This window comes from Stylophora pistillata, chromosome 6 (assembly GCF_964205215.1).
Source record: "Stylophora pistillata chromosome 6, jaStyPist1.2, whole genome shotgun sequence".
In the NCBI taxonomy this organism is placed as follows: Eukaryota; Metazoa; Cnidaria; class Anthozoa; order Scleractinia; family Pocilloporidae; genus Stylophora; species Stylophora pistillata.
Window position 1 is genome coordinate 35,587,684 of NC_142524.1, and position 27,128 is coordinate 35,614,811.

The following is a 27,128-nucleotide window of genomic DNA, read 5'->3' on the forward strand; positions in this document are numbered from 1 at the left end:
TAAAAGGGAAGGAAGGAGACCTCTGGCACACACGCTCGCCAAAATTGCTCGAAAAACACACTTAAATACTTCCCCTTGAATCGAAACTTGGCAGCACGAAAGCCAACTAGTTTCCCTTCAAGTTCATCAAAACAAATCCCACAAAAGTTGGGTTGTCGAGCAACCAGCCCAGCGAAAATCTCAAATTGACCGCCATTTCAACGCCGTTAGAATGCGCGTCCATCAAAACCTGTGCAGTCAAAAGTTCGTTAAGACGCGGTCAGCCTGGACACTAGAAAAATTAGGACCAACGGGTAGCCCCACGATATTTAACAACTCTTTACCGAAGTGGAGGTGGTTAGTGGTGGATATTTATCGAGCCGCGAAGCGGCGAGGTAAATATCCACCGCTAACCACCGACACTGAGGTGAATAGTTGTTTTAGTGTATACTAACACAGTGAGATAATATACACCAACAAAAAGTGATCTTAATTCATACATTTCAGAAAGATTTCAACATTTTCACGCGCGGAAAGGATTGCGGTTACGCAAGATTCATTTGCAATTGTAAACAAAAGCTTTCTCATTGGTTTTGATCGATAAACTCCGGGTTTAAAACTGAAACCATTACCTTTAAACATGGCCAAACCAAATTTAGTCGCTTTCTTTGTGTTTTCAGGGACTGCTTCGTCGTCAATTTGAGTGATTTCTTCGCTTGTCACGGATGCAAACCGGGACGCCATTTTTTCCAGAGTTGCTCGGAGGTAAATAGCAAAGGATATTCGGAGTTTGACTAGCCAATCAGAGCGCGCCTTTAACGCTATCCACTGTTTTAGTATCTACTAAAAATGATTAGTCAAGAAATAGATACCAACCCACACGTGGAGTGAATATTTTGCTAAATGACTTGCTGTTTTGCTAAACATTGGCCACAGTTGACAATAGCCATTTAGCAAAATATTCCCTCCACTTGTGGGTTGGCATTTATTTCTGACGAATCATTCATATCGTGGGGCTACCCATTGGGCCAAATTTCGCTAGTGTCCAGGCTGACCGTGTCTTAACGAACTTTTGACTGCACAGGTTTTGATGGATGCGCATTCTGACGGCGTTCAAATGGCCGTCAATTTGAGATTTTCGCTTGGCTGGTTGCTCGGCAACCCAACTTTTGTGGGATTTGTTTTGATGAACTTGAAGGGAAACTAGTTGGCTTTCGTACTGCAAAGTTTCGATTCAAGGGGAAGTATTTAAGTGTGTTTTTCGAGCGATTTTGGCGAGCGTGCGTGACAGAGGTCTCCTACCTTCCCTTTTACTTGGTAGTGGGAGGACGTTGAGCTGAAACACAGCAAAACGGCCTCAAATCGCGACAAGAACAGCACAGACTACTCTGTATGAAGGTAAGACTTTATTTCTTTTATTATTTCACACAACTTTATATTTAAGGAGCTCAAGAGCAAGTCCAACTAAACCACTATACAAACTCTATAATAATCCACTGTGCAAAAGTCTGACAGAGCCTGTGACAGAGCCTGGGCTTCCTGTGGTACAATGAATCAATGTCTTAGAAGAAACTCCAAGAATTTTTACGATGTCTCCACCCACTTGAAAGACTCTTTCCGCAGCCGTTGTACCGTTGTCGGCATTATACCGTGGCCGGCTTGTCTGACCCGTGTATTCTACAGAACAGTCAAATTGAAAAAGAGCCTCATTACCAGGCTCTGCGACACTTTCATCATTGTGCCTGGACAACTAGCTTGCCTGTAACGAACACAGGGCAGGGCCCTTGTAAGTTCGTCGATGTCTTCAAGAAACTGATCTGAGGAATGAACCAAGTGACGCAAGTCGGCTTGAAATCCAACCAAGAGTTATTTCAAAGTCACGAAGACGATATAGGGGGTAATTCGCACAATTTGGCTCACACTGCTGACCGTTGAGCCCTTCGATTGCTTCGTGGAGAGTTCTCAGAAATTCCTCGAAAAAGCGCTCAAGATGAGACATTTCACTTAGCAAATCTCTTAGCATTATCAGCCGCGATTTTTATGTTTACGCTTACGGTAATATCGTGCTAAGTAACCAGGCAAACTTTTCACTTAGTACATCATACAATCCTATCACAATCTCGATGTTTAAATCTTGATGTATATGTTGTAGTTCAGTTTTATACTTGGTTCAAATTTTATTTTCCTTTGTTCTCGGTCATGTTAATGTATGATAATGAGTTTGAAACAAAGGAAAATAAATTTGAACCAAGGATAAAATTGAACTACAACATGTATATGAGGATCTTGATGTATAAATGCGAGTCTTGATGTCGGTACGCGAACTTCGATATAATATTTGATTGTCGATCCTTGTGAGAGGAACTTGATCAATATTTATTTGACTTGATGTACTTGTAAGCGGATCTTGATGCGTGTACGTAAATCTTGATACGTATATTGAAATCTCGTTTTACGTGTACGCAATTCTTGATAGGTGTAATCTAATCTTGACATAGATATATAAAACTTGATGTGAATAAATACATCTTGATATATTCTCCCTTTTGGACAGGAATATTTGCGAAAGAATGAAACGTCTAATATACCCGACTAATGGGATGTTTCCATTGGTCACTTGCTTCAACGTAATGGAATGACTCTAAAAAGTATGGGAGGTCAGCTCTAAAAAAAATAATAATTAAAAAAATAACAAAATATCTTTTTGAGAAATCCTTCGGGTCTCAGTATCATTGAATTTTTAACAACTGTGGATTGAAAGAAAATCAAATCCTTGATTTTGAGGTATTAAACCACAAACCCATTCTGATGAAACTTCATTGTAATTGTCACTTGCCTTGGCCTATGCGAAAAAACTAGATTAAGCTTCTTTTCTTTAGCTCCCGTTGGATTTCATAGAAAACGACTCGTTTTACGACTCAAAACTGCTCAAGGATTAGAAAGAGAAATCTCTAGAGCCGGTAACCAAATAAACCCGTAGCCAATGATCGTAGACTAGGTCTTGTGTGGTGTTGCGTACCAGTAAAAAAAACATCCGGTCAAATTTCGTCTCCAAGCTCTTACGGTGTTAAGGAATTCAAAACAACAAGTTCACTGTGGTTGGCAGCCGGCTGCAGAAGTACCCTCGTGTTTCCGAGAAAGATAATTCTACGGACATATAACGGTGAGAATAAGGTAAAGTTATCGTTTGATATCATAAAAAAGAATTTCCATTTTGTCCGCTTCTGATCATCACAAGAAATCAACGGAACGCAATGATAAAGCGCGAAAACTTTGCCAAATATGATGTAATGCGACCCGTGTATTGTGCACTGAGTTCTTCAATGTTGACTACTTTTGATATCGTATTTGAAATTTACTCAATTTATCTCTCAATACCAAAATTAGAACGAAAAAGCTTCTAGTTTTAAAGTAATATCATCTTCAAGTCGAGAGCAATCTTAAAATTGCTTATCGTGCCAGAATATAGATTCCATTGAAGAGTAATCATAACTGCGGTTAGCGAAAAAGTTGTTTCAAAGGAAAAAAAAAAATCTTCATATGCTAATTGTGTCACGAAGTGTTGTCCATATGATCTCTCGCTAAGGAAATAAAACGTGATTAGTTTATCAAAAATGAAGTTAAATGTTACAATTTGTTGTCATAAAGGGGAATAAAGTACTCAGAGCAAGAAAATATCGTCACCGATATGGACGATATGGGCTGTTTTCAAACTCAAAGAACTGCATATTTAAGATATTGTACACTTAAGAACCCTTTGTATGTCTCCCATGGGAAACCATTAGTTTTGCTCTCCTTAGAGAGTCAATGTTTCCCGAGACGGAGTGGGGAGCAGTCATCAAGTGCTTTGTCATACATCCAGTGTAAGAACGAAGCAAGAGGCAAAGATGGGCGTTTGCAACGGAACAATTTCGATTCGGAATCCTTCTTCTTCACCAGTTTTGGATTTTGTCTTTTGATTAGGTAGAAAATTGCTGTTTTCAATCCCAGTCTTTTCAAGAACTAGTGGAGAGTTAGCGACAAATTCAAAAAATGTTGTCTAAAAGTACCAAGAAGTTTAGAGAAGAGAGCTTCAAAAATATCACCCTTCAATCACACCACCTTCCTTGCCCACGTTCTGACCTCGTGCAAAATCTGGATATTGGTCACATACAATATTATCATTATCTTATCATTTGTCTAGTCATAACTTTCTTTTCAATTGCAGAATCATTAGCTGCATAGATCAACATGTCATATGCTGTGCATCGAATTCATACGGCCTGGATACCAATGCGAGATGGGATCAGACTGGCAGCTAAGCTGTGGATCCCTGAACTGGAGGAAAAGACATCTGAAACGTCCTTAGAGGTTGAAAAATACCCAGCTATTCTAGGTAAAAGCTGGTAAAATAACAGAACACAGGGGCCACTTATTTACATCACAGTGAATCACTATACATCTTTAAGTGTTGTGCCTCGTTCTCCAAGGCGTCCCGAAAAAAATGGACCTCAGTGGTCCTGCAATCTGTAGTTGCTCTCAGCAGCTGTTGTTTGTCATAGTTGTCTGTCATAATTTCATAGAATGTCAGAAAATACAAATTTGGGATTAATACGCAAATTTTATATCCTGATTGTCCGGGAGAGAGGGGCTGGTCACTGACGTTTCGACAATCTAAGCGGAAGTCATCATCAGAGCCAAGAATCTTGACTCTGATGATGAACGGGGAGCAGGGATGGCGCAGTGGTGAGAGCACTCGCCTCCCACCACTGTGGCCCGGGTTCGATTCCCGGACCTGGCGTCTCATGTGGGTTGAGTTTGTTGTTGGTTCTCGTCCTTGCTCCGAGGGTTTTTCCCCGGGTCCTCCGGTTTTCCTCCCTCCGCAAAAACCAACATTCCAAATTCCAATTCGATCTGGAACAGTGGACAAGAATAGCCACCCAGTGGATGTCCATTGTTAAATCATTATTTATTCATTATTTATTTATTTATTTATTTATGAACTTCCGCTCTGGCCGATCCAGCCCGCAAGAGGTTGCCTATTTTTCGCAGACAAATTTTGACTAAACAGATGATTCAAAATTTTAATAATTGTCCGCTTTTTAGGAGAAGTGCTATGTAACAAGCTCTGGGGTTTTTTTATGGTTATTCTCTCCAGAAATTCTACCATACAGACGTGCTGACTACACGGCTCAAAGGGATGAAAAAGTTCATTCACATTTCTGCTCTCATGGCTATGTTTGTGTCCGTGTGGACATGCGGGGATCTGGGGACTCGGAAGGATTTTATTATGATGAATATGAAAAGCAAGAGCAAGATGACTGTTGTGACGTCATCAGCTGGGTTTCACAACAAACGTGGTGCACGGGAAATGTTGGTAAGCTAGATGATCTTGTGCAGGGAATTATTTTACTTACTCGGGAAACTAAAAGCGTGTCTTTTCATTTAAAAAAAGAATGAAAAGGAAAACCAAGCATCTTTATCCTGAATACAACTTAAGAGGCTTCTATAAAGGCGTTTCCCGTAGATGTCACGCAATGCTTCGAAAGAGCATCGTTGAGTGATATTCCAAAAAGCAGCCGAGAAAGAGACCAGAGGGTGATTTTCATGAACATAGAGGGTGAATTGATACTGAACAGAGGTGGTTATCGTGGCTTACTGTTTTAAATTCCAGGCATGTATGGTAAAAGCTGGGGAGGATTCAATGGTCTTCAGGTGGCCGCCAGACGACCTACGGCATTGAAGACAATCATATCTGCTGACTCTAGCGATGACCGATATGTTGATGATATTCATTACCGAGGTGGCTGTATCCTTGGCAGGGAAATGCTGTCCTGGTCACACCTCATGTTGTTATATAATGCACGTCCTCCCTATCCTGAAAACTTTGGACCAAGGTATTAGTTTTCATCCTTCTCGCGCTGCAATGAAAATTATTCTCTCCATCGAAATATCTTTCTGTAAAGCGCAGATAAATCCTGCTTTGAATCACGTAAGGTTTTTTTTCTAAGTGTACATCTCCGTAAACCTTTCAGATGGAAGGAAGCTTGGCTGGATCGCTTGAACAAATCCAGTGAACCTTGGATACACATTTGGCTTTCACATCAGTCACGTGATGCATACTGGAAGCATGGTTCCATCGCCGAGGATTACGCCTCTATCAAGTGTCCCGTGTTCCTTGTGGGGGGATTTACCGATCTCTACACCGATGCAATATTTCGTATGGTGGAACACCTGAATTGCCCAGTTCGGGCGCTCATTGGACCGTGGCCCCATAAATGGCCTGGTGTCTCCACACCAGGGCCTCGCATAGACCATCTGAAAGAATGCCTGAGGTGGTGGGACTACCATTTAAAGGGCCTTCCGACTGGTGTCATGGACGAGCCTGTGATGAGGGTGTATATGAGGGATGGTATGCTTTCATCAATTGTTTTTTTCTTTATATTTCTAATTTGGTATCAAACGATATCTGTTTGCACCATTGTTACGAGTTCGGTCATCGGGTTGAGTGGCGATGATTTGCAGTCTAAACAGAACGCAGGGTTGTCGGAACAGCAACAAGAAGATTTATTCCAAAATGAACGTAGCATGTACACTAGCTTGTAACTCAGTAAACTTTCACGGCCTCCGCCAACTTCAATAAACTTGAAAAATACACACGGCCTCCGCCAACTTCAATCGACTTGAAAATACTCACGGCCTCCGCCAAATTCAACAAACACTGCCTCGTCACACTTGACTGATCACGACTGACTCTCTTCGCTTGTGAAAACTTATTTAAACCTTCGCTTAACCTATCCTACTTATATACTTACGCGATAAAGTTCTAGAACTTTCTAAAAAAAGGTCTAATTATAGCGACATTACAAAATATACCGCTTTTAGAAACGATTACATAATTTACTAAAATAGACAAGCCATGACCTTTCGCGAAGCTTCCAGAAGGTCATGCATGTCACGCAACACTATTTTTCGTAACAACCATGACCAACCAATTTTTACGATCCCAGGAATTCCGAAGGCGCACAAGGAGGAGACATGGCCTGGAAGATGGATAGCAGTAGACCACTGGCCCTCATCAAATGTACACCAACATGAATTCGTACTACAAAATGATAAAGGACTGGTACTTAAATCGGATAGAGACGAAAAATTCATTGAAAAAGAGCCAAAAGAATCCATCGTGCCAGTCAAGTCATCTTGTCTCAGTGGAGCGTGGGGCGGTGTTCTATTTGCAAATAGTCTCGAGGATCTGCCGGTGGAGCAAGGAATAGAGGACGCTTTGGCGGAGTGCTGGGAGACGAAAACGCTGAAAGAGCCTGTGGAGGTATTAGGCTTTGCCGAGGTTCACTTACAGTTAAGCTGTGATAGACCCAGTGCCTTGGTAGCCGCCAGACTTTGTGACGTGTTTCCTAATGGCGAATCAGCATTAATCACAAGAGGTACGTGAACTTAGCGAACAAACAACCCGGCGTTGTTCATTCTTTCTTATTTTCATTCTTTCAGTCCTTGCTTACCACAAAACAACACACCTTACGATTTGTCGTTGGTGGTAATCTGAAAAAAAAAACCCTTAAACTTAAAATAAAAAACATTTAATCTGCACGCCAATTTAAATAAATCACGGTGTTTTGTTCAACCCTGTCCGATGATGTTGAAATTGTTTATTTTTTATTTTAATTTCCTTACAGGTGTGCTTAACTTGACTCATCTCCGCGGTCATGCTTCAGAAGATATTCAGCCTCTTCAACCAAATAAAAGTATTTATGCACAGTTGAAGCTTGACTCTACAGCTTACACTGTTGCCGCTGGTCATAAAATTCGCTTGGCGCTCTCCTCGGTCCACTGGCCGTTAGTGTGGCCTTCTCCGCAGGCGTCAAGTCTCTTGATAAAAACAGGAAGTAAGAGCAAGCTGCTACTTCCATTTCGAGTATCGAGTGACGACCTCAGAAACAAGGATTCCGAGCTGCAATTGCAAGAGATGGAATCACCGATGGAGTATAATCACGAGATTCTACCTGTTGAGTGGCGGAGAAGACCGAAGAAAGCAAGGTAAACAAAATGGGGTGTGAACTGCTGCAGCTGAACATTTTTGCTGTGGTCCATGCATGAAATTGCCAAATTTTTGTTCCGTTCCACTGTTCAGTTAACAAATGGTAAACACCACAGCGTACACTATTGAGTTATGGATGCACGCGGGAGTTTCTAAACGCTAAATTGACCAATCAGAGCGCGCGCTTTACTTTGGTTATGTTATAATCATAAATAGTCGACTGATTGAATGATATGGTCATTTGATTCGATTTCTCGCTTGTTGTTTTGTTTTCTCGAATTCATTTCGGTCAATATTTGTTTGTTGGTCCATCGTACTATTCTTAATTAGAAAACAGCCGTGGAAATTCATAGGGGGAAAAATGCTCTATAGTTTCAAGTGATAAAGAAAAGACTTCAATTAAACTGTGTAACAAAAAGGGTGTATTATTTATCTTCTGAATTGGGAAGTTTTGTCGTCGGTGGTATCAGACCTCAAACTATTTCATGATGTTGTCATGACAATAGAAGTGCACCCGTTAAAGATGCGCCTTTTTTTTATGAAGGACGTTGGAGACGTGTCAGTTGTCAGATGAATACAAGCTGTCATTTACCACTGACCTTGGATGTTTTAATCTGAAAGACACGAACCGCATCTACGATAGCGTCAGAAAAGAAATCTTTACAATCAAAGAAAGCGACCCAACAACTGCAAAGGTTACAATTCAAGGCCAGGTTACATTAAAGAAGGAGGACCAGTTTGCTGAGCAGGGGGACAGTGGGTGCGAAAGGTGGGAGACTAGAGTCCAGGTTTTGAGCGAGATGTGGTGTGATGAGCAGTTCTTTTATGTGAAAAATCAGTTAACAGCTTGGCACAACCATGAAGATTGCTTCCATAGGATGTGGACAAAGAAGATTGAACGCTTTCATGTTTAGAAAATTTTTTTCCGAAGGTTATATCAACTTGGAATAATTTTCTTATTCCGTTTTTTTGAATCTTGGGATAAAAATGATTGGTGGGATTTTTTTGATTAACGTTTCAACGACTGCATGTGATTATTTAAAGTTCGTACGGGTAGAAAATGGCGGTAGAGTCGTTAGACGAAAGAAATTTTATAAATAATGATTTCGTTATTGCTGTTTTATAATCTTAAAGCTTTGTTTTCTTTTTTAATTTCATACAATTGTTTCACACAACTATTTTATACAAAGTACCAGGGATTGACGATGTAATAATTAGAATCGCATAGCTTACAGTAAACACGCGCTCTGATTGGTCAATACGTCAACCGGAAGAGAGGGTATTTAGCGTGGAATCGCACTAACGCATAAAGCGATATCGCTGACGTGAGTCGCCAGCAAAAATTATTGTTACGAACGTAAAAACGTAAATACAACTAGTGCTACGAAAATATGAACAAATATGAACAAATTTATAGAAAACGAATGTCTTCCAAATTTTGAATTGAAATTGAAATTTTTAGAAAATTGGAGGAAACCACTCACGCTCAAAAGTACGAGAAAACGCATAGAAAAAATTCAAAATGCCAGAGACGAGGGAAGAAAGCCAAACGACAGTTCTTGCCGAGGAAAACCAAACAAGGGTTACGAAAGAAAACCAAAACAGGTATCAATGCCGAGAAAGGTCAAGCATCTTTTCCGGAAATCCAAACCATTGTAGCCTATACAGACGACGAACTAGCCTCTTTTAGATACGACATGGTTTCAAAAAACACTAGACGGCAAATTCACAAATTCGAGTGGTCGCAAAACAGTCATCCAAGCGCTCCGTGATGATTTCGACCCAGTGGAGATATCAGAGCTCACTGGCCACTCCAATCTGGAATCCATACCCAGTTACAGCCATAATCCTCTGGAAAAACAGCGGCGAATGTCGAATAAGTTGGCCGGTTTCAACCCACGCCAAGCACGACAACTACCAACGGCTATTCAAGTCATGCTTTACGGGAGATTGTTCTCAATAGCTCGGCCACGCCAAGCAACACAGCAGCTACTACTGACCTTGACAGCAATGCCAGTCGTTCTAGTTACCTGATGGCAGAAGCAGTTTGCGGAATGTTTACTGGAGTAACTTTTAATAATTCTCCAGTTAATATTTCCATAGACTTTCAGTCCAGCATTGACACCAACGAGCGACTCCCTGCGATGAAAGAAAAACAGTTAAAATTGTGACTTTTAACTGAACTGTTTTTCGCCAGAGTTTACCGAGAAATTCCAGTCTTAATCATTAAATTTGAATACACTTTTTTTTACAACTGTAAAGCACTTACCGGTTTTTTGTAGATCTTGCTTTGATACCGGAACGCTTGAAATTTTCATTTCGCTTGAGGATTTGACCATTCAGTTGTTGATTGTCGGCGCCACATTTTGCCAAGTTGAGTGGTAGCAGGTAAATCTCTGTCTTAAATAACTCCGTACTGTGTACTTTTAGTTTTTTTGCTGAAGATTGTAAAATGTGAGGCACCGCTTTCTCCACGAGTTTGAAATAAAAGTGGTTTTCATTCTAAAAATATCTTGTTCACTCTATTCGCTCGATATTGACACCTGACTTTGAAAGGGTTTCCATTGTTTGCGCCGATAAAACTTTGTTCGTCGCGCAACTAATTATCTATATAATATATACTGTCCTATCTAAATATACTAATCATCAAAAATATTTACAAAAAAATTAAGACAAAATCCTTAAAAATTGAAAAATAGATAAAAATGTCGAGTAACAAAATATCTAAGAAAAAACTAACTGTGCACGTTTCGTTTACTAGTTGAACTTTAAGGAAGGAGAGAGAAAAAAAAGAAATTAATAATAATACTGTTGAAGAATATTATAAAGTTCTAATCCTAAAATCTTGTTGGTTCGCTATCAATCCCAAAGCCACTACTAATCCTAAAAGTGAGGAATATTACAATAATTGAGAGTGATAATAACAGTAATCCTATTAATAAAATCCTAACAAATGGCAGCCTCTGAACTTTGATTATCTAGGTCCACATTAGTAAAATCCAATTTGGGCCTCTAATTGTTCTGGATCCTCTGAGGCAGATTATCTTGGTCTACATTAGTAAAATCCAATTTGGGCCTTCTAATTGTTGTGGATCCTCTGAGGCAGATTATCTTGGTCTACATTAGTAAAATCCAATTCGGGCCTTCTAATTGTTGTGGATCCTCTGAGGCAGATTATCTTGGTCTACATTAGTAAAATCCAATTCGGGCCTTCTAATTGTTGTGGATCCTCTGAGGCAGATTATCTTGGTCTACATTAGTAAAATCCAATTCGGGCCTTCTAATTGTTGTGGATCCTCTGAGGCAGATTATCTTGGTCTACATTAGTAAAATCCAATTTGGGCCTTCTAATTGTTGTGGATCCTCTGAGGCAGATTATCTTGGTCTACATTAGTAAAATCCAATTCGGGCCTTCTAATTGTTGTGGATCCTCTGAGGCAGATTATCTTGGTCTACATTAGTAAAATCCAATTCGGGCCTTCTAATTGTTGTGGATCCTCTGAGGCAGATTATCTTGGTCTACATTAGTAAAATCCAATTCGGGCCTTCTAATTGTTGTGGATCCTCTGAGGCAGATTATCTTGGTCTACATTAGTAAAATCCAATTTGGGCCTTCTAATTGTTCTGGATCCTCTGAGGCAGATTAGGGCCGATCTTAATAATGCAAACGAAGTTTTTGCCCTGATCCAGGGGAAAATTATTATCATAATGATGATAATGATAATAATAATAATAATAATAATAATAATAGTAATAATAATAATAATCATCATCATCATCATCGTCATTTTATTTACCAATAATTTCCATAAAATCTTCTACAATACAAATATTAACAGCGTAAAAAACGATCCAAAATAACTCACTTTCGGCTCACATCTACTGCATATTTTTTTAATGTCAAAGTGTGTAGAAAACTATAAATAACAGAGTCAAATCTGAACAGATTCAAAGTCTAATAATGCGATTAGTAAAAGTTTGTCTAAAACTATACAGAAAAGAGAAAGGTGAATAGCAAATCTAGAACCCTATATACAAGGCTGCTAAAAAGCATTAAACAATGTCAATGGCTCCCTCGGCAGCTGCGATTTCAACGTCACAATTATTACAGTCGTACGCAGCGCGGCGCTTTACCCGCGATCCTCAAAGGCAAACTAAGGCCGACCGAAGGAGGGCAAAGGATGTCTTTGCTCGGATCCAGGAAATTGTTTGCGAGTATCGTTCTCCTTTCTTGGCGGCTATCAGCTTGGCCAATCGGCTGTGGTATCTTATGCATCCCATCCCCACCCCTCCCGTAGTTGTAAATACAAGCGGCGTAAACGAACCATGCTCAACATCCAACACTCTCCTTGAGTACAGCCGCTTCTTGTCGTTTCCATGGATGCGATAAATCTGCTGCGGTTCTCGGTCCTTGTAAGACTCGGCATTAGGGTGGCAAACCCTCACATCCAAGAATGCCGAGCTCTGGGGATACCAGAAGCCACGCGCCCGAACATCCAGTCTTACGTCTTGTGCTCTATTAGACCCTCTGCTGAGTTGTTCTTCAGTGATGTCTTGGAGAACTGGCTCGACCTCGACATCGTTACACACTATACTCAAAAGGTCGGCTTCGAGGTCTCTCAACTCATTATGCCGTTGGATAACAAAGCCCCCTCGTTTGCAAATCATTGCGTGGTCTACTGTGAAGTTTTCCCCACACACATAAACTGATGGAATGTCATCGAATGGCCAATCATAGCGAAATTGAACAGCATCGCAAAACTCTCTCTTGCTGAGGATGAAACCATGTTGTTAAGGATACTCAAACGATTCATTCAGTCTAAGTGGAATTTGATTTGTTTGTTACCAATTACTTTTGTTACGGAAGTGGTTACGTTGTTGTCTATTCTCGATTGGTTTTTAATCAGATATTTTAGCGTCCCCACGCGCGTATAAAAGCCTCGTTTAGCGTCCCTTTAGCCAGTGTATAATTGTATTTCGCCTTGTCCATTCTATCTGTTCGACTTGCCGTTTTTGGTTCTTAACCTTTGGCACAAGCGGGACCGATATATGAGAATTTTGCTAGTTTCCTTCTTTGATTAGTTTTCTTGTTTTGGGTAGAAGCACGCTAACGTACAGAGTCGTACAATAGTACAATTTATTGTTTTCAATCTAAAGGGGGCGAATCAAAGAATGAGACGCTAAGCTAGGAACGCCCACTTTGTTAATCTTACAATCGATTTAAGTCTCGAGTTATTTTGATGTAGCTTATTATGATTTTCGAGTATTCCTGTTGATTGTTGTTAATTTTGATCGCGTTATCGACGGAGGCAGGTTAATTGCTCTAAGCGTTTTGTTCTTGAGTTACGCAACGTTTTAAGTAAATTGCATTGTTATTTCAGTTTACGATCGTGATCGTGATTGTCTATCGTGGTTCGCTAATCGTTCATCATCATTAAATCACCGTTAACCGTCAACCTTGGTTTTCCGTGGTGATTGGTACTTGAAGCACACGACCTTTAAGATAGTCCCGTAGCATTAACACGCTTTAGTGACACCCTTCGACTTCGATCTCGTTTGTCGCAATCGTCACACATGTTCTTGAAGGGGAAGAACTGTGAGCCATACAGAGGAGCCTTTTTCTTGCGCTAGTTCTAGAGCTCGCTTGGTCTTCCGTGAAACAATTTGTTTTAGATTATCTGCAATCTCTGAAAGTTCCTCAGCTTTTCCATGTTTGACAGCCTGACGCCCTGACGCGATGAGGCACTCGTCGGGTAGTTGATGAGTTTGAGCCATGATATGTTCGACAAGAGAAGATGTCACCTGAATAGGTGAGGCATAACAACAATAATAATGGCATCGAAAAAAAACCGAAAAGATTTCTAAGGGGAATGACGTTGTAGTGACGAGAAATGATGAAGAACTGTCGGTTCGAGACACTTATCTGTAGAATTACATTTGAACCAGATAATAATAATAATAATAATAATTGAAAGAATTTAAAAAAACGTGCATCGAAATTATCCTTATAAAAGTAAATTACATTAAAATAATATATGAGAAGGGAAATGACACTCTTACTCTAAAAAATTGTAAACACAAATTTTAGAAATGTCTAGCCTATATTTGCCATAGCATTGTATATTAAAAAACCTGTATCGAATGTCTCAAATGTTCTTCTCTTCTTTCTTATACCTCTTAAGCATAAGAGGGCGCATCGTAAGAGCGCAAAGGAGATTTTGGCTCTAATCCAGGACATAGTTGTAGAGTATGTTTCACATTTCTTAATGGATATGAGTTCAACTAAGCGTTTATGGTAAATTTTGCATTCAGCGCCCATCCCTCCGGTGGTACTAAAGATCAGGGGCGTAAAGGATCCTTGCTCTATTTCCAATACTCTACTGGCATAACAATGATAATAATAATAATAATAATAATAATAATAATTCGCTATAAGCTAAAAATATTTACAAAGATTATGATAAAATGCTTAAAAATCGAAAGATTGCATCAGAACATCTGATAAAAAGCAAGAAAAGCTGGTGAAATACACGATTCGTTGAATAATGATGGTAACAATTCTACATAATTATTTCATTCTGGTGATTACAATCTGTTACTTCCTAATCCTATCCTCAACTATTTCCGAGTTCAACCCAACTCAAGAGAAATATCATGGAAAATCTTCTTTGAAAGTAAGAAAAAAAACACCATCCTTCTTGTATATTAAAAAATAGACAAAAACTATTCTTTAAATCCTGCTTGTTCTTTTTCGATCTCAAAGTCACAATGAGGGACACGTCTAGTGGTGCAAAGTAAGGCAGACTTTAGTAGAGCGAAGGACACTTTTGAACTTATCCATGAAATTGTTGTGCTGTACTCTTCTCCTTTCTTGATAGATCTGAGTTCCGCTAATCTACTGTGGAAACGCTTGCATTCGTCCGCCTGCCTCCGGTAGTAGTGAAGACTTAAGGTGTGAAAGTCCCTCGTTCAACTTCTAAAATCCTGTTCGCGTATAACCTCTTCTTCTAATAATAATGATAAAGATAATTATAATGATAATTTTTGATCATCAAGATTCAGTATCTCTTTTCGATTCTATTTTATAATGAGGTGTCTGATAAATCCCCACTCCACCCCAGCCCAATCCCCGAGGAATTGAATTGAATTGAATCTTTATTAAGTCATAAGATAAATAATCACATATCCTATGTTACAACATTAAAAGAAGCTATATATATAAATTACAGAGAAAATCAAGATAAAAATTATAAGACTAGATTATGTTTAAAAATTAAGCGATTGACAAACGTGTTTTTAAACCTATCAGTGTTTATTTTAGGATGGTGACTTGTCTCTTTCCTCAGATTGTACTTGGTTGATTTCTTTTTTGGCATTATAGCTCTTAAAGGGTGTATTGTATTATTAAAAACATTCTTGAAGATACGTGTGTCTTGTTGATCTAACAATTCATAAACATTAATGTGGTCGGATGTATACTTGCGCAAACAAGTGGATTGTTGTTAATTCGGAATTTACAGCGCCAAATACGGACAGCCAGTATAATATATTTGGTAGAACCAGATTTAGAAACAGATGGTCTACTTCGGCCTGATTGTACCCTTCTTTCCTTAAAGATCTTAAAATGAACAGGCACTTGTTTGCTTTGATTAGTTTTTCCCGAATATGTGTTATAAACCTACTATCTTCCTGAAATGTTACCCCTAAAATAGTAAGCTCTTTTGTCTGTGGTATTCCAGACACAATCGGAAACTCTATTGTACAACCTTTCTTGCGGAAAATGATTTCCTTGCACTTAGATGGATTGCTACACATACCAATACTTCTAGACCACTGAGAAAACTGATTAATCAGTGAGATAGAATTGTCATTATCACCTATCACAGGCGAGATAATGGTTGTATCATCTGCATATTTTACCAGCACGCTCTTATTGTCCAAGTGTATCTCTAAATCACTGAGAAAGACATTGAACAAGTGCGGCCCGCTGACACTTCCTTGGGTGGTACCTTTGTTGACACTTTTCCATTTACCAATAAACCCATTTCTAATGACTCTCTGCTGCCTGTCTTCTAAAAAGCTTAGATACCAGTTAACTATATAAGGATATAGGGGGAGTTGCTTCAATTTGTGTGAGAGGAGATCGTGTTTCACACTATCAAAAGCCTTGCTGAAATCCATAGCGAATAGGCGTACCGCTTTGCACTCTGGGATATCAAGATATTGATTGACAGTATGTTGGATAGTCAGTAGAGCATTGGTACAGCTCCCTCCCTCTATGTATGCAAACTGTGAGATCCCAGAATGTTCATCGAAGGTCTCCCTTGCGTGTGTTCCTAAGACAGCTTTCTCAAAGCACTTTGCGATGACAGGTGTCACATTTATTCCATCGAGGAGCGTCATGTCAAGTGAAGATTGCGCTCCTCGATGGCTTAGCTCTGAAAGGAAATACTTCTCATGAATTAGAAGATATGAAAAAGGTAAGTTCATAGTCATAAATCTCATCTCTGGCCTCGCGCAACACTGTCCTAATTTCCCCGAGCAAGCGACGACGGGCGACCCTAAAAGCCGGAACGATGGATCGACGGAATGCCGAAATGCCGGAATGATGGAATATAACCCCAAATCCAAAAACCCGGAACGGATGCCAGGACATGTTGGACGAAGTTTGTACAAAGACATTCAAGCACATGGCTCATTCATCCCCAAGACGATAACGAACTTGACTAAAACTAAGTGTTAATTTTTTTTCCTTCACTGAGTGTTATGAATAATTATGAACCATTATACATGAAAGGTAGGTGCGTTGTAAACCTGTTTATTTATCTTTTGTTGTGCTAATGCCACGAGTTTTAGTCGCGGCATAAGTAGTCGCACAGCATGTGAAAACTAACTTGATCTACCACATTGCATTAAACAATTGGAACATACGTTTCGTGATCACGTCTGCATGGATTTAATGAAACATATGCTTGTGAGCGTGAGAAAATCACGGGAACCTTTCCAGGCTTCTCAAATATAACGACGTTCAGTCACAATTCCAAACTTACACTAGCGTAAGAGTAAGCCCTAGTTGCGAGCCCTTTAATAAGAGCTTTTCTTCGTCCACGAATACATTTTAGACCTCGAGTAACACTAGCTTAAGAGAGGTTGCCTAGGGTCATGCGCGTGGGAATTTCTCGTGGCGTTAAGGTGGCTCGTACTAGTTTCCTCGCGCGGGGAACGGATAACTCTTGCGTCACGCAAGAGAGAAACGTGCGAAAGAAGCGCGAGATTAAAAGACGAAAATTTACAACAAAGATGGCGGCGCGAGGATTTTTTTTTCTACTTTTGTGAGAAGTTCACCTAAGAGTGTGTATTTGATGTGTTGAGCGGCCACTGTGAATGCAGGAGATAGAAACTAAGATAAAAAGACGATTTTCGAAGAAGTAAAGATTGTTTTACTTCACATCTAAAAGAAATAGCCAGCCGATATGAAATCTTGCGACGGCGAAAAAAGAAGAACTCAAGTGAAGGATAATCTACCTGAAGTGGAAGAAGACTTTGAAACTTAAAGGAAAATAATATGATGTAGCCAGAAGTCGTGTGTAGGATTTTTAAGATGAACCTGGGAGGCTGTCCACGGACAACTGTTTAATGATTTTCTTAGCAGTAAACGTCTGTAAACATCAGATCGTAGGCGCTCGCAAGAGCACACGCAATTGTCAGCGGTAGCTATAACAGATCATGAGCAAATGTCGATCTTATAGAATCCAGATTTTTAAATGCGCGAGAACGCGCGTGGAAATTGCTAAACTCACGAAAGCTACTGAATGAAAACAAGTCCGGTGACCCCTTCTTTTTATAGTTCCAATATGATAATAACGTTGAAAGGAATCATCAGAAAAAAAAAACTAGAAAATTCTACGGAAAGAAATTTGCGATGTGTGAAAATTGCCTTTTTTCTAGATTTTTCTGAAATTCCGCTCCGTAGAATGTTCTAAAAATCTTAGTGCATTTTCCTTTTCAAGTGCCAAAAGCAATCACTGAAAAAAATCACGGGGTCACCGAGTTAGTTTTCGAATTATTTAAGCCAGAAGTTAAAAATGCGTCCGAATAAGCCTATGAAAGCGTTGCCATGGAAACTGCTAGTGGCGAAATGACACCTATTTTTGGATAACCAATGATTATATAATTCAACCCCGTAAAAGTGTTCAACTGGCCTTGGTCAGTCTTTCTGTTGTATTCTTTCAAAGTTACAAACCATCAAAAAGATGAAAACTGGTACGAGCCACCTTTAAAGACAAAACGAAGTTAGCAGAAGGAAGCGGGTCTCTGTAAAACGCGGACCGGATAGATGCGGATGGCGGATGCGGATAGAAAAATGCGGATGAAAAATTGCGGATGGAAAATTACGAATAGCAAAAAGAATCGGTTGGAAAAAAAAAAACAACAGCAACAGTAAACATGTCATTACAGTCGAACCCCGCTATGTCGAACTCGGTTAAATTCAAGTCGCAAGTCCCGCTATTTCGAACAAAAATCGATTTCCCTAGGATTTACCCTTCCCTTTACGCTTCTCCGGTGTTAATTCGAAAGCCCGCTATGTCGAACTTTTTTCTATTTCCCTTGGGGTTTCGAAATAGTGAAGCCGGTTCGATTATAAAGAGTGTCTGTAAAACGTGGATCGGACGGGTTGTAAACTTTTCCCACTTTTTCCTTCCAGATCATTCCATTAAAGACAGAGAACACATCCCATTAGAACTCATTAATTCAGACAGAGATAGACCTTATGGAATGAACCGAGGTAATGAAATTTAATTTCATTACCTCGGAAATCGATTTTTATCCGAAGTAGCGGGACTTGGGATTTGAATTTAACCGAGTTCGATATAGCGGGGTTCGACTGTAATGACATGTTTAATGTTGTTGTTGTTGTTTTTTTTTTCCAACCGATTTTTTTTCTGTCCGCATTTTTCCATCCGCAATGTTTCATGCACATTTTTCTATCCGCATCCGCCATCCGCATCTATCCGGTCCTCGTTTTACAGAGACCCGTGCGACTTCTTAGGCCGAGACTAAAACTCGTGGAAAATTTAGCACAACAAAAGGTAAATAAACAGGTTTACAACGCACCTACCTTTCATGTGTAATGGTTCATAATTATTCATAACGCTCAGTAAAGGAAAAAAAATCAACACTTAGTTTTAGTCACGTGCGCGCGTGCGTTATCGTCTTGGGGATGAATGAACCAAGTGCTTGAATGTCTGTACAAACTTCGTGCAACGTGTCCTGGCATCCGTTCCTGGTTTTAGGATTTGGGGTCATATTCCATCATTCCGTCATTCCGGCATTCCGGTATTCCATCGTTCCTGCTTTTAGGGTCGCCCTCCGACGTCAGACAACTCGTGGCGCCCGCATAATGAAACCTGACTGGATCAGACACTCCTACTGAAATATACAATTACAATCCAATAACAATGGGCACGCATACAATTTTCTCAACTCTCAACATGGCCGTTGCCGCCATTCTGTTTGCTGTACTCCTGCAGTGCCCTGTCTTCTTCGGGCCCTCCGTAACACAAGCAAACCAGTTCGCTGTCGATTGCTCTTTCGGAAAGCCAGAAAACTTAGCAAGTAACCTTACAATGTCTGCCACATTTAAAGGCAGACTTGCAGCTTCCAAATATCTGAGCCATTTATGTGTCGTGAAGACGAGCGGACAAAGCCAAGAAAAGCGCTTCTTGCAGGTGAAAGCCAAACTTGAAGACAACGAATCGACTGGTAAACGTGTGTATCTTCTTTCTTCTTTCATATTTGGTGAATTTACTTCGTTCTAAGCAACGAATAGTTTTTTGTTTTCGTTTGAATTAGGCCTACTGCAAGTTAATTTTAAAACAAGGCTTGCATCGTTGTCGCGAGTTGTGACGCACAATGAAAATGAACATTATGCGATGAAATGAGAGTTTCGTCTTAGCAAATAACTGCTGCAAAACTTTTAGTTTCAAGTAAAAGTTGTAAAAAAATTTTGGGCTTATGAGGACGACATCTCACATGATTGGATTGATGCATGTCGTCGTTGCTGATGCTATCAATCCAAGACAGATATTTTGTTCTAATAAGTCAAGAAACACAGACAGATTGTTGTCTTTTCTCTATACGCTTCTCTTACGAAAATCAGCTTTTAATGATGCATTATTAAAGTATACATTATGCGCGGCGATGAATAAGGGTCTGTCTTAATTAGCACATAACTTTTGTAAAACTTTTAGTTTCAAGTAAAAGTTGCAAAAAATGTATTTTGGGTCTACGACGAGGACATCTCACGTGATCGGATGGCTACATGCTTTCGTTGCTGAAGCTATCGACCCAAGACAAATGTTTTGTGCTGAGTCATGGAACAAAGGCAGATTGTTTTGTTTTCTCTTTACGCTTCTTATAAAAATTATAATCCATAATGATGCATTATTAAAATGTGCATTATGCATTGAAATGAGGGTTTCGTCTAAGCGCATAACTTCAGCAAAATTTTAGGTTTCAAGTAAAAGTTGTAAAAAATGTGTTATAAGTCAAGAGGACGACATTTCATGCACTCAGATGCATGCTACCTTCTTTGCTGTAGCCATCGATCCAAGACAGATGCTTTGCTGTGAGTCATGAAACACAGACAGATTGCTGTGTTTTCTCGATACGCTTCTCTTATGAAAATCCTCTTCACGGCTGGCTGACTCTTCCTACGTAACGTTTATGATTACTGTGGAAGTGGCATTTCAGAAACATTTCTTTGCCATAATTAATGAAACAGCAGATGCCTGTCCCAGGAGAAAATGTTTACTTCAGTAAAAAAGCCATTACGCTTCAATCGACGACGCACTGTTTGGACTACGAACTTAGCGACCCATAGACCGTATTCTCAATTCTGTAAAACTAAACTAAATTAGCATAAAAACATAGTTATGAGTGGTAATCGGTTTATCATATGACCCATCCGGCCCGGCTCACCCAATCCCAAAAAGGCTTCAATGAGGAAATCTTGTATAGATAGAGTATTCACCGATACGGCTCATGGAGTAGCAAAACTAAATGTAGTAAATACTACATTACGTACTAAATATAGAACAACTGAATACCAATTTGGACCCTTTTTACATCCTGAATTGTTACAGTTCTGGGAAACGATCCTGGCGGTTGAAGTTGGATGGAAGAAGTAGGTTCGCTTCAATCGAGGTAGTTCGGGTTGGATGCGCACTTTTCGTGCACCAGCTTTCGAATCAGTCACCAATTTCAACTAAAATCCTAGTTTTTTGTTGAAAAATACCTTACGTTGTCTACTTGCCTTTACCTTGACAGATATTAGGAATAAATCAGACTGATTTTGTTTTCGCTTATGGCTTATGGGCAATACCAGAACAATTTCTCGCAAAGACAAAAACAATTTGAATTTTAAGGCTGAACAGCGAGGAACGACTAGTGGAAGGTACGTTACAAACCTTACCACTGTGATGAGTTCCTTCTGAAGTATTTTGTCACAGTTGTCCACAGTGCAATCATTCAAGGTCCCTTTTTCATCGAAAAGTTTCAATTATGAGTTTATTATCTGCCCTGTTTAAAATTCATAAAGCGACTGAAATTGCTTTTTTCGTGGAAAAGGCAATTAGTCGCGCTATGCAGCAAGCCAAGAGCATCTTTACTTATTTCCCTAAACACTCAAATGTACCATTTCAGCATACATGCGAGACTATCTCTATCTCGTAGGAATTGCTGTTTCACTGTTTTTACGGGCTGTCCATTTCTTAATTAAAACCAAAAGTAAACAAGAGGATCTCAAAATGGTCTCTAAAATTACTTTGTGAAATGACAAACAGAAGTTCTTTACTAGTGGCAATTTTGCCTGACGACAATCTTCGATTGAAACAAGAGTTCGAAAAAAAAATTAAAAATATTTCTCTCTGATGGAGAAGATTTATTGGTCACTCCAAATATTCCCAAGACTAGGCTCCATTTACCGAAAATAAATTTTCATCTCAGTTTAAGTTCATTGTAACACTTAAGTTTGCTATAAAATGAAAATGAGAAAAATCCGTGAAAAAATAAGATTCTTTTCAAGAAATATAATTCATGTGAAGAGGGTCTCAATGGAGGGTCATGTTGACGGTTGACTGTTAAAAATAAGCCCTTTTGACGGTTGACGGTCAAATTTTAGGTCATTTGACGGTTAACGGTTGGTTTTTGGGAATGGCGTTTATGAACGAACTAAACGCCCGAATTTGGCAGTAGTTTTTCATAATAACGCGTTCACAACACCTCTTATTAATAAATGACTAACGTTTCACGACACCGGAGGTGTTTCCAAGTGGAAGTCAGTTCTGTCGCTGACCAGTTTTACTCGCGACTAGAAGTTAAAGACTCACAGAAATGTATGTTTGTGATTTATTAATACTTTTATTTATAAACAACAGAACTTGACCCTAATTAAGGCAATCGTTTAAGACATCTGACGGTTAACATTAGCTTGCTTATTTGACGGTTGACGGTAATAATGTTGCGTTTTTGACGATTGACGGGTTATACTTTGGGCATTAGACGGTTGACGGTAAACGCCAATGAGACTCTCCATCAAGCCAACAGAAACTGAAAAAAGGGGTTTGGCACATTTGACTGTTAATCAACTAAGATTTAAACCGTCGTATGAACAGAAATTGAGGATTTATATTCCTTCCATTAGGATTTCTGCATGCATCAGTATATGGAGCAGATGAACCCCGCCTATTAGGTAACTTGGATATATGGAAATCGAATGGTGATTGGAGTTCTCTCATCATATGTCCACCGCGTGACCAAAATGACAAAGATCAAGAAAAACATCTGTTACTTTTAGGAACACCGAACCTTGCTTTTAAAGTGCAGGTAGAAAGTTCTGTTCAGGAGATAAAGCTGGACGAAGCAAAGACCTTCGACTTACGCCCCTCTGAGTCGAACAAAGTTTTCCAGTTCATCCCAACAGGGGATATCTCAGATAAGCAGCTTGACGTCACTGTCATTTCCGAATCTGACGACGTACCGGCCTACCTAAAAGTATCACGTGACTGTGAGGATGTTAATGAGAACATTGACATTGTGGACTATAAGGGAGAGTCAATTCGTCTTTCGTTCGCTAAAAAGGGACGGATTACCTTGTCAAGAGTTTCTATTCCACCATTGACTGATTCCATCGCAAGCTGGTTTATTGGAATTGCAATTAAGAATGCCACAGGTGAGACGCCAGAGGAGGTAACTAAGACCGTGACATTAACTTTGAAAAGATCATTTGACTACGCCTACTTTTCGCCAATAGTTTGGGTGGTCATCTTGCCCGCGTTTGCATTTGGTATCCTTGTGGCGGTCTGCGGTATTTGCTGCTTTCCAATAGCGCACAATACCACTGACATTCCATCAAACAGACGGGAGAATTTTGAAGCGACCGAAGTGAAAGAAAACCAGCAAGGTGAACAAAAACCGTTAGTTGGGACTTCGAGGAGGTCCTCTGAATTTATGTGGTACTGGTTTGAACGTGGTCCCAAAACATATTCATATATAACTGTTATTGTAGGCTTTGTGTTAATGATTGGCGCAGGCCAATATGTTTTCGCCAACTGGCGTCTAATGATAGAAGAAGGAGACAGGGACACTTGTTATTATAATGACTTTTGTTACAGAGTCAGTAATTTTGACATTCCATTCAATTTAATGATCAGTAACTTAGCATATATGATTCATGGCCTTATTCTGGCTCTTTCTTTGATGATTATGGAGAGAAAGCTATTTTCTGTATACGGAAATAATATTCTACCACCAAAGCATGCATTTTCCATGGGTTATGCCTTTGCCTGGGCTATATTTTTTGAAGGTTGTTTTTCCCTTGTTTATCATCTCTGTCCTAGTAAGCTAACGTTTCAGTTTGATACTGGGTTTATGTTTGTCATTGCAGGACTGATCATTGTTTTGTTGTACAACGGAATCGAAATGAAACAGAATGTAGGAAAAAGGGGATATGTTGACGCAGCCAATTTCTTCCTTTATTTCCTAGTGCCACTGTATATTTTCAACTATTTTGGCACACTGAGTCATTCAGAAACTGGGCTAGTTAACACTTCGGCTTTTTATGTTTTTGTTGTAATCTGGTGGATTTTTATTACCATCTGGACGGGTTGGAAATTGTTTCCAGACCGTAACAGTTCGATCAACATAATTAAGTGTTTCGGATTTTTCCTAGGTTTTGTTGCACCAGCCATTCTATTTGGGTATTTTCGAAACAATATTCCTGAAGTTTTCTTGTTTAGCTGTATTGGAGAAGGTATCATTGCCATTTTCTTCAATGCTTTGTGCAACCGGAAAGATATCACATGGGCAAAAAAATGGTGGCACCGTATTTGTCAATTTGGGTATGGCTTGATTATGGTTGTTTTGTGGGTGCTAGCTGTTTTTTATTTTGTTAAAAGCCCGACAACGGATAAAACGCTTACTCCTGAAAAATCAAGAGATTATAATCAAGATTGCATCGTAGAGGGGTTTTTTGACCACCATGACCTCTGGCACATTTTATCGTCCCACGCTCTTCTCATGACAGCATACTTTGTCATGTTTACTAGTCACAAGAGCGGTTAAACATGTACTACTCAAAAACAGGAACTGGAATCCAAACTGTGAACAAAACTCTTTTCATGAAGAAGGAACCGAAAATTTTATCCCTTTGCCTACCAACTGTTCAAAAAGCAAGAAATGAAATTTGGATTTTTTCATCGTACAAGATGGTAAAGAATCCGTTTGGTTTCGAAAAAGCTCGTATAGGACAACCAATCGCTATCTGAAAGAACGCGCATTAACTTGTTTCTTTCAAGACCGTATTCGTACAGAGTTTTGGGGAGTATATAGCGAAAAACATCGGTTTGTATTGCTGTTGTGCCTCTGGATACTCTCGTTGGGTAGCAATTCATATCAACTTATAGGTTCAATGTAAGCCTGTAAATACTGGAATGTCATCAAGCTCGGAATTTTAATATCTAAACTCAACATGGAAGAACTAGCTATTACAAGTCTCCGTTGAAATTAAATTTTACGTATTGGTAACAACTCAGAAATTTGATATTTTTGTTACCTAGTTGACTTCTCTTTTTGGAATTTGCTATCCAAACGGTCAAATGTTTTATTATGTTTTATTTACTGTATTTTATTGTTGGGTATTTTCACGCTTACTTATTTTAGTCTATGGTTTTAATATGAGTTTTCAGTTTGTGTCATAGGAGTTAGTTTTAACTATATACCACATTAATGTAATTAGCGTGTCATCGCAGTTATTATAGTCTCAGAAAAGGTGTACATAGTTCAGACTCGGGGAAGGAGGGTAGGGAAAGCTGCATGTGACCTTTTCCTGATCATGATGGAATAGTGATAAATACTGATAACCGTGAAAAAAACTTGGGATACTGTCAGTGTAGGTCCTTCCCAAACAACCTTGGAGTAAAAAGAAAGGCATTAATTAAGGTTTTAGGTTTGTAGTTCAGACTTCCAAGAAAAGCCTGTATTCTTTGTTTGCACGTGACGTCGGCATAAATTAAAAAACCGGGGTCAGCCATGTTGGGGGATAACCACGCGTTACAATCCCTGTAACATAGCTGTTTGAAGTGTAAGTTGAAGGTGTTACGCATATACTTGTCAATGTCATGCATTCTAAATAGCTGTCAATACTTGTAACTAGGTATGCCAATGTAGACTATTTTAAGAGTTGTGTTGTAGTTTGGATTGTAATACCTTTATTTTGTGTGAACGGTAAATTTGTTTTGTAGGATACTACACCGCCCACGTGCTTTGCGGAAGCCGGTATGATCGTTTTTACAGTACTGTTTTAGTTTCCCCTCTTATCATGCCACAACTCTGCTCTGTGTTGTCTTTGGTTGTTTTGAATTTGGTTGTGTTACAGGTATGAACAAGCAAGCAATTGAAAAATGATTATTGTTTAAGCTTCCAAGGCTGTATGTTTCTTTTGTAATAAAAATTTTCCAAACTTGGCGGATACGCATATAGTTTACTTTGAGATTCAGCTAATTACTGGTAATTGTGGGATTGATGCTGTGTTTTCTAAATAGTGATAATAACAACACAAACTGGGGTATAACCACGCACATACTTTGCGGAAGACGGTATTGTTTCGTTGGTAAAGGCAAAACCAGGTGAGTCTCTGGCTCCTATTGACAAAGCTGCCATAGTGTGCTATGCACTCACCAATTTATCAGAGTCCATGCATTGTACCATTTGATCGAGGTGAACTTACAACCAGTTTGATTCCAGGTAATTCATGTACAATTTTTCATATAAAGGCTGTAGTTAAGGCTAGCCACAATCTGTCATTAAAGAACTTCAGTAATTCTCAAGTTTACAAAACACAGCTTTAAGGTACACCATTGACAAGCAACATTTGTTTAGTTTGTGTCACAGATGCTAGTCGTTAATAGATACCTATACGACAAACAACCATAAAGTTCAGTTAGCATTTTGACAAAGAAAGGAGCACCCTCAAAGTAATATTTTGGTGGTTGTGGTACAATTGAATAACCTTGACATTTCAATCATGATTGCTCAGTTAATTTTTTCTATAAAACGTTGGACAGATCTAGTTTCTTAAAGGCCCTTCTTTCAACTTCAAACATGACAAATGATACCATTTTATTTTGCACAAATCATTGTCACAGCCAATTAATGTGCTGCCCTCAAAATCTTGTTGACAATAGCACTACAGCCCTTCCTATTCTTCATCACCAGATGATGTTGATAAAGATGGAATGGTTAGAGCTTCACACCCTGGGCATGTATATTACTTCCCTACAATTTCAGTCAAAAGGCACTTGCTTAAGAAATCAGAGGAAACAGAGCGTTCATTTTCCCAAAACTCTTGGTCAGGAAGAATTTCTGCACAAAGAGATCTATTGTTGTTCACACCACAAAATCACAATATTAAACCTCACAGATAGGGATCTGGGCCTGAACTCGGGAGTAAGCATGACTTTTGTCAAGATGAACTTTACCAAACTCTTCTTTCTTTAAACAAAAGTTGGTTTGGCCAGCAGCCTCAGCGATTGTGGAATCCTTGTGTGCATATGGACAT

The 27,128-nt window shown here is 39.3% G+C and overlaps 2 protein-coding genes and 1 pseudogene across 3 annotated transcripts; 2 read left to right on the plus strand and 1 right to left on the minus strand.

The window, feature by feature from the left end:
• Positions 1-105: 105 nt before the first annotated feature.
• LOC111319215 (uncharacterized) lies at positions 106-15,432 on the plus strand. Of its 2 annotated transcripts, none has more exons than XM_088763465.1 (8): positions 106-3,153; positions 4,187-4,354; positions 5,117-5,335; positions 5,633-5,855; positions 5,994-6,370; positions 6,969-7,400; positions 7,650-8,010; positions 8,556-15,432. In XM_088763465.1, exons 2-8 carry the CDS (start codon positions 4,210-4,212, stop codon positions 8,923-8,925), a joined length of 2,127 nt encoding a protein of 708 aa, XP_088619591.1. In that variant the 5' UTR covers positions 106-3,153; positions 4,187-4,209; the 3' UTR covers positions 8,926-15,432. The 2 variants fall into 2 exon arrangements, with proteins under 2 accessions (XP_088619591.1, XP_088619592.1); XM_088763466.1 differs by having other exon boundaries at positions 106-3,142.
• Positions 12,065-13,786, minus strand: LOC148729606 (uncharacterized; annotated as a pseudogene).
• A 3,966-nt stretch (positions 15,433-19,398) lies between the features above and the next one.
• LOC111319743 (uncharacterized) lies at positions 19,399-26,035 on the plus strand. Its single transcript, XM_022922489.2, has 2 exons — positions 19,399-19,780; positions 22,716-26,035. Exons 1-2 carry the CDS (start codon positions 19,471-19,473, stop codon positions 24,632-24,634), a joined length of 2,229 nt encoding a protein of 742 aa, XP_022778224.2. The 5' UTR covers positions 19,399-19,470; the 3' UTR covers positions 24,635-26,035.
• Positions 26,036-27,128: the final 1,093 nt, after the last annotated feature.